Source organism: Myotis daubentonii, chromosome 11 (genome assembly GCF_963259705.1).
Source record: "Myotis daubentonii chromosome 11, mMyoDau2.1, whole genome shotgun sequence".
Classification (NCBI taxonomy): Eukaryota; Metazoa; Chordata; class Mammalia; order Chiroptera; family Vespertilionidae; genus Myotis; species Myotis daubentonii.
In genome coordinates this window covers 15056261-15068699 of record NC_081850.1, presented here as the reverse complement: position 1 = coordinate 15068699, position 12439 = coordinate 15056261, and the positions used below count along the sequence as shown (strand labels likewise).

At 40.1% G+C, this 12439-nt stretch overlaps 1 protein-coding gene across 1 annotated transcript in view; it reads right to left on the bottom strand.

Moving 5' to 3' along the window:
* The window catches only part of CAAP1 (caspase activity and apoptosis inhibitor 1), a 33681-nt gene extending 25178 nt beyond the window's left edge, over window positions 1–8503 (bottom strand). The window contains exons 1-4 of the mRNA XM_059656524.1: window positions 8173–8503; window positions 2033–2233; window positions 940–1024; window positions 363–438 (exon numbers count right to left, since the gene is read on the bottom strand). Of these exons, the coding sequence (XP_059512507.1) occupies window positions 363–438; window positions 940–1024; window positions 2033–2233; window positions 8173–8397 (587 nt within the window). The 5' untranslated portion in view covers window positions 8398–8503. The remainder of the gene's footprint in view (window positions 1–362; window positions 439–939; window positions 1025–2032; window positions 2234–8172) is intronic.
* Between the last annotated feature and the right edge of the window lie 3936 nt (window positions 8504–12439).

Sequence of the window (12439 nt, the reverse complement as noted above, 5' to 3'; positions counted from 1 at the left end):
TAATAGGTCTGAAGAAGAATTCAGTGAAATAATGTTCTAAGTCATTAACATAATGACTGATAAAGTACTTAACAAATAGTGGGTATCACTATTCAAATTCCAAATGAGAGATATGATTCTGCTTCAAGTTGGTATTGCTGTTGTTCTGTATCTTGAGTAGCTATTTAAAAAAATCACCTTAATCCTGAAAGCAATAAACTTCATCCTTATATATACCAAAAGAAACCAATCATTACAAGTAAAGTAAATCAATCTTTCTACACTGTTTAATTATATAATACACAGAAAAATAATCATTCTTCAGGTAACAACTCACCAAAGGAGTACCAAAAACACTTTAAAATGAAAAAGTTTTAACTTACTGACTGACTAAATCAGATCCCTTCTTCGAGCCATCATCTGCCTCCTCTTCCATATCAGAGTCCATACCATTGTCACCTTATAAATGAAACAAACTATTAAAAGCATACTTATAAAATGTCACAATAATTTAATTTTAATCATTATATAAAAAGTGTCATCTTTAAACATGATGAAGATCAAAGAACTTTAAAGTTTATAGGTAACTAAGAACAATGAGATTATAAAGCAGAAAATAAAATATTTTAGGAAAAAACTTTGCTTTCTCAAAAAACAATTTTATAGTATTTTGGGTAAACATTTTTTATTTCATTTTATTACTGTATACAAACTTATGCTCTTACCTATACCCTTGAGATGGAAAAACCACACATACATTATTAAAAAGTCTATTCTTGAAATGCTATTCTGGTATATAAACTATATTTCTCTGAACAAACAGAAGTAAAAATACTTTTCAATGATTACACAATAATAAAATTAAAGTAATATTCAAGTAAGAAAAAGAACACCTCAGGATTTATTCTGAATATAGTATTAACTAAAAAGTTATCAGAATGGAGAAGTATGTATTCTTACCCTCAAGAATCTTCAATATTTTTTTTTCAGATAGGAGTTCTAACTGTTCTTGGCATAATTTTTTAATTTCTTCTACTGAACAGTTCTAAAAAACAATGACATTTTAAAAAATGCATTTATGTAATATAATGGCAATGTAAACTAGGAAGCAGCAATCACTAAAAAGTCCAATTAGCAAAACTTTACAATACAACACATTAAAAGCCATGTGTTTTTAATCCTTTCCTGGGATGAAATCTGAAAAACTGACAGTTAACATGTGAACATTATAATTTATAAAACTTGATGAGAATTTACAGTCATGCTATCAGGAAAAAACAAACCAAAGAGTAATCAGGAGCCCAGATATTATCAATAGCATTCTAGTTATGTCAGGTAGTTCTTCTAAAGGTTTAAATATTCAAATCCTGGCTCTCTATCTTACATATATGATTTTGAGCCTAACTTGTCCAAACCCTATTTCTACAACTCTAAAATTAGAATAGCATGTATTACTCTGAATAATTTTCAGAAACAAATACATGAAAACATTTGTAAATTTAATAAAATATAAGCCACTACCAAACATCATTGAATATTGTTACACAGCAATGTATTATCTTTTTTTGTTTGTTTATTTAAAGTGTTACAAATAGTCTCCTTTTTCCCCCATTGACCTCTCCCACCCTCCCGGCACAGGCCCTCACGCCCCTGGTGGCTGTGTCCATTGGTTATGCTTATATGTATGCATACAAGTCCTTTGAGTTGAACTCTTACCCTTCCCCCAGTCCTCCTCTGCCTTCCCATTGAAGCACCAGAAAGAATCATTATACCTCTAACTTAATTACTAACAATGCCTGCATTTAACAGAATTATTTCCAGAAGGTCAATAAATTCCTTACCTAAGCACACTAAATTCACCCATTTTTTTTTCTTGGCAAATTTTTACATGTACAAAGCCATTTATATAAACTCCCTTTTCTATATGTTTTTAAATAGCTTGTTTTAGTTGAAAACATCCAATTATAATTTACATTAAGTAAGCCAACTGCTACAAAAAAGGTGTGTAACTTCTTTATACGTGCACAGTCTGGTACCACATGTAATGAAGTACCTTTAACACGTCAGGCAGCATTTTCTGTAACTTCTTCTCGCCGACGACACAGAAGCACTGCCGAAGCATTTCCTTCTTGTCTGACACGTAGGAACTAACTGGTTTTAACGGCACAGTCAGGTCCAGACCCCCTTCTTCAAGGTCACTGTGCTCTGCCAGGAGTAATTCTTTTTCCAAAGTTGGTAAAAGATATTTGGCTTCCTAAAAGGAAAGGAAATTCAAGCACCATTACATAATACTACTTACAGTGTATGGAATATGTACATAACGTCACACATATTCATTTAATAAATTCTTCATTAAATATTCCAAATTCTTGGTTTACATAGATTATTTATCTAAAACCATAGGAAAGAAAAATTATTTGCTCAGTATTCTCTGAACTTATTCTCCACACCACAATTATCTCATTAAGTTTATATTAAGTAAAGAGATAATATCTTAGGACACATAAATATACTCAATATTGAATGATTTCCTACAATTTTAGTCTTCTAAATAACTGGAATAATCCTTCAGTTGGCCATTCATCCAAAAGTTTTATGTATGTCTTGTCATTATTCTTAAATTGATATAGAAAACAGGATAGCAGCAAAAATATTACAAATCACAAATATTATACAGTAATGTATTACTGCTTACCGGGAGCTATTATCACTTTTAAAACTATCATAAAACCTAATCATAATCAAAGTAATCAAGTAATTTAAGACACTTCTGTCAAATCTATCCAGTCTCTCCAAATCTACTGCCTTAATCCTGGTCCAAGGTACCACTACCTTTTGCCCAGATTACTTCACTAGCCACTTAAGTGTATTTGCCGAACATAATCTGAGGTCGCTCCAGTCTGTTTTGTATAATGTTACCAGAATGGATTTTATAAAATGTACATAGTACTCATCTTTCTTATTTATAACCTTTGAATGACTTCCTACTGCTTTTAGGGTAATATGGTCTAGCTCAGGGGTGGGCAAACTTTTTGACTCGAGGGCCACAATGGGTTCTTAAACTGGACTGGAGGGCCGGAACAAAAGCATGGATGGAGTGTTTGTGTGAACTAATATAAATTCAAAGTAAACATCATTACATAAAAGGGTACGGTCTTTTTTTTTTTAGTTTTATTCATTTCAAACGGGCCGGATCCGGCCAGCGGGCCATAGTTTGCCCACGGCTGTTCTAGCTAGTCCTTCCTGCTCATTCTTTGTGATTCAAAAACAACAAACTTCTTTGAATTACGCAAATATAACCTGTTCTCCCTTCACCTCATACAGGCAGGACTTCTGTACATACTGTTCTTCTGCCTATAACAATCTACCCTACCCCCATTTCGCATACCACACACACACTATCCTTCCAAGACTAACAAATGCAGATAGCAATTCAAAAGTCATTTTCCTTGGAAAATCCAAACTATGTAGCTCAGGTAGATTTCTTCTTTTTCTTTTCTAATGAAATGGTTTAAAAATCAGTTTCTAGCCCTGGCCAGTATGCTCAGTGGTTAGAGCATCAACATGCACGCCAGAAAGTCACTAGTTCGATTCCTGGTCAGGGGCATGTACCTGGGTTGCAGGAAACAACCGAACAATGTGTCTCTCTCACACTGATCTTTCTTTGTCTCCTTCCCTTCCACTCTCTAAAAATCAATGGAAAAAATATTCTTGGGTAAGGATTAACAAAAAAAAAATTAAAATTAAAAATAATAATAAGTCGTTTTTTTTAAAAGCCTACTTAGAAGGATACTATAATTAGACTGAAAAAGTAAAGAAGGTCAACTCTGGTTCTAATGGCTTACAAAGTATTTCAAATGTTAGTAAGAATGTAGAGAAACTAGAACCCTCACACATTGCTGGTAGGAATATAAAATAGTGCAGCCACTTTGGAAAACAGTTTGGCAATTCCTCAAGAAGTTACTGTATGACCCAGCAATTCCATTCCTAGATATATATCCAAAATAAATGTAACCACGTCTGCACAAAAACTTATGCAAAAAAAAACATGTATACAAATGTTCATACCAACGTTATTTATAATAGCCAAAGGGTGGAAGCAATCCAAATGTCCATAAGTGACAAATGGAATAACCAAATGTAATATTATTCAGCCATAAAAAGGAAGTACTGATATGTGTATCAACATGTATGAACTTTGAAAAAACAAGCTAAGTGAAAGAAGCCAGTCACCAAAGACCACATACAATATGACTCTATTCATTATAAAATGCCCAGAACAGGGAAATCAATAAATCTATAGAGATAGAAAGTAGATAAGTAGTTGCCTAGGGAGGGAACAAGGTGAGGGTGCATCTTTGAAACAGCCAAGATGTACACACAGTTTCTTGGGGGGAGGGTAAAAAACATTTTCACATTGAACGTAGTGATGACTGCGCAACTACTTGAAACAACTGAACTGCACACCTGAAATGGGTAGATTGTATGGTATGTATTTCCATAAACTGTTACAAATAAATACATAAATAAATAGGAACTCAATACACAATAAATATAATGGCACTCTTGGAATTCTGAAATGTTATCTATATGACTAACATAATTTCTTTTTTTTCCTTCACAAATACACTTACTTCTTATTAGAAATGGGGTTTAGTTCTGTATGCAAATGTTTACAACTTACCATTATTGGTCTGAGCATCATGATACAGAATACTAAAAATATGGAAACTATTTTAAGATATCCAAAATTGAATCTAGAGAGTGTGGGAAAACTGAATACATCTGTAACTATCATAGAATTTGGAAAATAAGAGTTAAGAGGAAAAAAAAAACTACTAGACACAGAATGATGTAAGCTGTATAGGTCAATAGTCAAGTTTGGACAAAAAAGGAAAGGCTCTCAACTCAATCCATGAGGCAAGCAGAATTTTGATACCAAAACCAGAGAAGATAACAAGAAAAATAAAACCCACAGGCTGCTTTAACTTAGGAACATAGATTGAATTAAAAGTAAAAATACTGAATTCCAGCCAAGTACAACCAAACCAACAAACCAAATACTAGTAGGTATCTCGAAGACTGCAAGGATAGTTCAATATTAGTTAATATATCAATAAAATTACATTATCTGATTACTGAAGGAAAACTATGTAATCATCTCAACAGAATGCCATAAAAGCACTGGATAAAACTCTACAATCCTCATGGAACTAGGAATTGAAATTTCCTTAATCCAATCATATTTATACTACAAAACCTATGGCAAATACTTATTGGTAGAATATTACAAATGTCCCCACTAAAAATGTTCATAGCAGCATTATTCATAACTAGAGGCCTGGTGCACAAAGTCCAGGAGCTCCGCGGGGGGGGGGGGGGGGGGGGGGGGGCTAAGCCGTCAGTCGGACATCCTTAGCGCTGCTGTGGAGGTGGGAGAAGCTCCCGCCACTGCTGCTGCGCTCCCCCTGTGGGAGCACACTGACCACCATGGGGCAGCTCTTCCGTTGAGTGTCTGCCCCCGGTAGTCAGTGTGCATCATGGCAACCGATTGTTCTGCTGTTCAGTCGATTTGCATATTAGCCTTTTATTATATAGGATTACTATATAGGATAGCCAAAAGGTGGAAGCAATCCAAATGTCCATAAAGTGACGAATGGGATAACCAAATGTGATATTACTCAGCCAAAAAAAAGAAGTACTGGTATGAGTATCAACATGTATGAACTTTGAAAAAACATGCTAAGTGAAAGAAGCCAGTCACCAAAGACCACATGCAATATGATTCTATCCTATACTAATAAAAGAGAAAAATGGTAATTGGCGTACGACTGATACCTTTTTCATTGGCTAATCAGTGAGATATGCAAATTAACTGTCAGCCAAGATGGCGGCTGGCAGCCAGGCAGCTGAGAATAGGAGGCTTGGTGCAGCTGCGGGGCTCTGAGCTCCTGAAGCAACAACTCCAAAAGATACAATGTTTCAATTATAAAAGCTAAAAGATGGCGGTTAATTTGCATACTCAGGCTCCAAGCAGAGCGAAGCCAAACAGCCCTGAAGCAGCAGGGCAGAGAGGCCTCAGGGCCTGGGATCAGCAGAGTCGAGAGGCCTCCCGACCCCGAGGTCAGCGGAGGCCAGAGTCGGCCCAGCTCCGCAATCAGGGAGGTGAGAGTCGGCCCAGCCCCGCGATCAGCAGAGCCTAGAGGCCCCCCAGCCCCGGTGATCAGCCGAGTCCAGGTGATCAGCGGAGCCGAGAGGCCTCCCAGCCCCGGTGATCAGCGGAATCGAGAGGCCTCCCAGCCCCGGTGATCAGCAGAGTCGAGAGGCCTCCCAGCCCCGGTGATCAGCGGAGTCCAGAGGCCTCCCGGCCCCGGTGATCAGCCGAGAGGCCTCCCGGCCCGCTCCTGGCCCCGCGATCAGCGGAGCCAAGAGGCCTCCCAGCCCAGGTGATCAGCGGAGCCGAGAGGCCTCCCAGCCCAGGTGATCAGCGGAGCCGAGAGGCCTCCCAGCCCCGGTGATCAGCAGCCGAGAGGCCTCCAGGCTAGAGATCAGCGGAGCCGAGAGGCGTTCTGGCCCTGGGATCAGCAGAGCAGCGAGGCCTCCCAGCACCGGGATCAGTGTGACAGGGTGTGGAGCCCCAACCCCCCTGATGGGCCCTGCTCTGTGCATGACAGGAGTGGCGCTGCAACCTCCCTATGGACCCTGCCTTGAGTGTGACAGGGGGCGGTGCCCCAACCCCCCAATCGGCCCTACCCTGAGCGTGACTGAGGGTGGCATCGCAACCTCCTGATCTGCCCTGCTCTGTGCATGACAGGAGGCGGGGCCCCAACTCCCCAATGGGCCCTGCTCTGAGCCCGACCAGGGGCTGCACCTAGGGATTGGGCCTGCCCTCTGCCACCCGGGAGCAGGCCTAAACCAGCAGGTCATTATCTCCTGATGGGTCCCAGACTGTGAGAGGGCACAGGCCAGGCTGAGGGACCTCCTCTCCCAACCCCGAGTGCACAAATTTTTGTGCACTGGGCCTCTAGTTCATTATAAAATGTCCAGAAGAGGTACCCAGCAATTTCACTTCTGAGACTCCAATCTAAAGTAAAAGTAATTCTTGCACATGACACATGTACAAGGGTGTTCACTTTTGTATCATCTCTGCAATAGCAAGAAAACTGAACACCTAAATATTCATCAATAAAGATACAATGAAATGTCGGGCAGCCATTAAAAAAGAAGCAATTGCATATATAAAGGCCCCTCATCCCAACAATGCAGCCGTATTATCCAACTCAATGGGGGCGATGTCACAATAAGGCTTATATGTAGAAATTTTAAGTACTCACGTCTGGTAAGAATTAATAAAGAGACTGGGTATCAAACTATTAATGGGTGGTGGGAGCTTCTTAAAGAGCGCCTGCCACACTTTCCCCTTTATTTCTGTGTTGTATAAGTTTTAAGTATGTGTTTGTGCACACCTTATAATATACTATTAAGGAAACGATTTTCTTAAAAACAGCGCTATCTTGGCAGGTCAATGGAACATGAAGAACATGTCCCTCAGAGCGCGGACCTGCGGACTGAAGGGTCCCAGGTTCGATTCTGGCCAAGGGCACATGCCCGGGCTGCGGAGCTTGATCCCCAGAGGTGGCTGCAGGAGGCAGTTGATCCATGATTCTCTCTCATAATTAATGTTTCTATCTCTCTCCCCCTCTTCCTCTCTGAAATCAATAAAAATATATTCAAAAAAATAAAATATACCGAAATGAAATGTTAATTAAAAAAAAAGAACATGTCCTTTACGTAGTCAGACACTGGACACAATTCTAGGCGTTGGTAACCAACTGTGACTGGGCAGACGTCCTTAACCTCTGACTCAGTTTCCTGGTCTTGCAATGCGGAGTTCATGGCCACCTGTTAAAGGTGAAGCTGTGGAGAGGCAAAGCGAGGCTGGCACGGGCGGTAAAGGCTGGCTCTCTACTCGTACTTTTTAGGGAGACGGGAGACCACAGGGGTGAAGGGAGCCAAAAGCACAATCAGTTCGTCACCCGCAAATTCAGGGACCTGAAGTTTGAAACGTGGGAGCGCGGGGCGCACCGGGCCGTGGGGACACGCCCCTCCGCGCGGCGGAACCTCGGCGGCCAGCGCTCCCGACAGTCACCCGCATCCTCCCCAAAACGCAGGGCGAGAAAGGCGAGCACGCACCTGCGGCGCCGAGCCCGGCACCCCGGAGGCCGAGTCCGCGCTCCGCCGCTTCCGGCGCTCGCCGCGCTCCGGGCCGCTGCCCCCGCCGGCGCCGCTCCCGGGGAAGCCGGCGGTCCCGCCGCCGTCGCCCAGCGAGGCCACCAGGTCCGGCGCCGCGAGCGCCGCCGCCGCCTCCTGGCCGCTCCTTTTGCGCCGCTTCTCCCGGGAAGACTTCTTCCCCGTCATGATGCTTGAGCTGGAACCATCGGAAAGCCCGCCGTCTCTGAAGCCACAACCTAAACCTCACCGCGGCCGCCGGAGCGGGCGCCGGCGTCGCAATGTGGCGTCACTTCCGGCCCCGTCGCAGACGCGGTGAGGCGTTTCCGGAGGCGGTGCCGGGACTCACGCGCCGCCTCCCCTCGTCGCGCCAGTGAGTTTGCCGCGTTGTTGAAGTTTGTTGTTTCTTGCTGCGCGAAAGCCGGATGGTGGAGCTTTCCATCTGCCTTATTGAGACTAGTTTTTAGCCGTTGTCAGTATACAGACTCACTGCTAAACCTGTAGTTTTTGATTCTCCACTTTCATTGCTCTTCAATTTTTATGGCACAAATAGCATTTTAAGAAAGAGAATTTAAGGAAATACCTCATTATCATCAGCACCTGGACAGTTTTTGAAAAGGTTGCCTAGGGAATTATACAGGAATAGGGTCATGTGCTTCGTTGTCCTTCCCGTTAACACTAATTCCTAGGTATGATTCCTTTTCGCCTCTGAGGGCACTTGGCACTAGTATTTCATTGTATTTTCTCAATTTAAGTAATATTCAAAGGCTGGTGTTTATTTTGTTGACATTTTGTGAACAAAATGCGCTCACCGCGCTCCGGGCCGCTGCCACCGCCGGCGCCGCTCCCAGGGAAGCTATAAGCAGCTAAACAAAAATAAATTGCATTTCCCTATGGCATTTTGTACCCCCAAAATAAATTGATCAAAGGATATCAACATCCTTTTCTTGTTCTGCTTAATCCATTCCTTGGAATATGGGACCAGCTGAAAAGGTCACCCACACACTGAAACCTTCCTTTCTTTCTTTTAAGATATATTTTGTTGACTTTTTCTAGAGAGAAAGGGAAAAGGAAAGAGAGTTAGAAACATTGATCAGCTGCCTCCTGTAAACAAGGTACATGCCCTTGACCTGAATCGAACCCGGGACCCTTCGGTCTGCAGGCCGAGGCTCTATCCACTGAGCCAAACCAGTTAGGGCTCTTTCTAAAAATTGGTGCTAATGTATGAAAATATTAACTTTTAACTTGCATTTTTGACTTGCAATGTTGAATACTTTCCAACTGGTTGGAACACTATTTTCTCATCAAATCACCGGGTAATAAGTTTAACAATTTACTGTAATCAGTGTGTTGGTTATACATGTACACTAAATCTGTTGGTTAAATGGGAGAGGAGCAAGAATAAAATATTGTTGGCAGATCACTGTGCCTGTCATTTTGCCTTTTGAATGTTCTTTGTACACAGCACTTTTATTGTTAATGAAGATGGTAGCCTTGTGCTATTTCGGAAAGGAATGCTTGATAAGCACTTACGTGACATACATTTTGCTAGGCTTTTATATAAATATCTCATTTTCTTCTATATTTTGAAATTCCAGTGTACATATAATTAAACTGGGGCTGAGGTTATGCAACTTCTCCTAAATTAGCAAGTGGTGAAAATGTCATTGAAAAGTATGTCTTTTAACTCCAAAGCGAATCCTCTTTCACTATATTACATTGCACCTCTGGTTGTTCTATTAAAAATTTTTAAATAATGTAGAAATAAGCAAACATTTCTTCCTTTGAAGACACAAGAATGAAAAATGTGGTTTGGAGGCTTGTTAAAGCCACCTTCTAGTCTATGTATCAAGCTTACATGCCTCTACCAGTACCATAGTTGAAATGGCTACAACAAAGTGTTGTTTTCCTCCGTATTAATACCCAATGTTAGCAACATCATTTATCAAATATCATTCTCTTCTTCATTGTTTAGTTACTACTAACTTGTTATATATTTACCGGACCTATTTCAGTTTCTTCACCTGTAAATTAAGATTACTAACAGTGCTTATCACATAGGGATGAAGATAAACTTAGAATTAGTATAAAGTAATTGCTTAATGTATGATATTTAGCTTACCTGAATTGTCTGATCTTTATAATGATACTTAACTGGTTTTCTTTAAATCCAGTTGCAAAATACTGTATAAACATTGCTATATCGTGAGACTTTAAATTTGATTAAAAATTATCATTGCCACAGGACATTTTACTTTTCTGATTTATTACAGTGAGTCCAGGAACCCCACAGTTATTTTTCAGTCACAGGACCTCACCTTTGGCCTAAGACCGAAATCAACCTACTTATTCTGTACGAGGGTGTTAGCTCTTTTCTTTTTAAAGTTATCATTGTTCACTGTATTTTGACGACTATTTTCCTCCACAAGAGGCACCAAAGTGGTTTACTTGCCCTCAAAGTTAAGATCCTGCCTTTCTTAGTACATCCAGAAAAAAAGCACCCGAATTTTAAACATTAAACAAAACCTGGGAAAAAAATTGGAAGAAAACAATGTCAAATAATAGGAAATGGGTATACCCATATATTTATTAAGGTGGAAGTAAGCATACTAATGTATGTTAAGTTTAAAAATCAGGTTATTTAACAATGTATATCATTTCTTTAAAAAAATAAAACATGTTTACATACCTTTATATGATATTAAGAATGGTTCTCTCTGGGTAGTATGATTACCGGAAATTTTTATTTGTGTGTCTCATTAAATGAATATGTATTTTTATATCCAGAAAAAATATTAAGGAAATCATAAGAAAATGTTTAACTGAAAAAGAAAAAATATTTAAAATACTACTAAACCATACCTTCAACACTTATCTTTCAAGTGGATTTTTTTTTTCCTTTTGCTAAACTGTACTTTATGACTTTTCAAAAAACATGAAATACTGGTACAGCCTGGCAGGTGTGGCTCAGTGGTTGAGAGTTGACCTATGAACCAGGAGCTCACAGGATTCCTGGTAAAGGCACATGCCCAGATTGCAGGCTCGATCCCCAGTAGGGGGCATAAAGGAGGCAGCTTATCAATGATTCTCTGTCATCATTGTTATTTCTACTCTCTCCCTTTCCCTTCCTGTCTGAAACCAATAAAAATATATTTTTAAAAATTACTGGTATATTAAAAGTTGTTAAAAAAGAGTTATACACTAATAGGAAGCAAAGTGTTTACAAGTAGCCCCTAATATGTTGAAAAGTAAACGTATATTCTTAACCAAGACTGTTATGTCCAAAGGTACCTAGTATTTCAATATATTGTAGGTAAAATGTTTGTAACATGCTAACAAGAAAGCAGTGTAATGTAATGGACCTTGGCTAAACCCTCAACTTTGCAACTGAACTTTAATCTTTGATTTAAACCTCTGAATTTCAAATCAACGATAGTAAAGCACAGATTCATAATGGAACCAGCAAGTAGAATCAAGTCTGGGTATACACCAGAAAGCTGCAATTTAATACTTAGCAAAATACATTATCTACTCTATATTTACTCATTCATTTTTGACATTCCAGGTTTTCCCTTGGATTAATCTAGACCAAGGGTGGGGAACCTCTTCCCTAGCCAAGGGCCATTTGGATATTTGTAACATCATTTGCAGGACATTCTAAATTATCAACTTATAAATTAGTCTGCTATATTTGGTCAAACATTTAACTCACTCCTAATGACCTTGGCAGGGCCAGACCAAATGATTCCATGGGCCTTATAGAGGCCACAGGCTGGACCTTCCCCACTCCTGATCTAGATAATCAGAATCATCTTCTCCCCTATTGGGGAATTGATCTTTGGCATTAAGCCAAGAAACTCATGGTTTTATATAACATAAATATGGAGAATACAGTGTACTATTTTATGCAGTCCTCTTTACGAAAAGATCTCTCCTCCTCTTTAAAATAGGAAGTAGCACTTATCTTCATTGAAGTTTTCTTAAACACTGTGGGAACCCTGTCCTGAGTATGCTGGATGTTCAAGGCCACTCTGAGCGTGGGAATCCTAATCAGGTGTTCAAGGCTAATTTGCTATATGCAGGTGCAAAAGCAAAGATGCAGACACTGTGCACATGTGGCCTTCTGTAATGCAAAAGATTGATGCCACTATTTGGCTAGAAGCCTCTTTGTCTAAGTTAGTATAAAGTGTGTTACTGATCAGCTGGTATGAGGCTTTTATGTAGGGCTGCG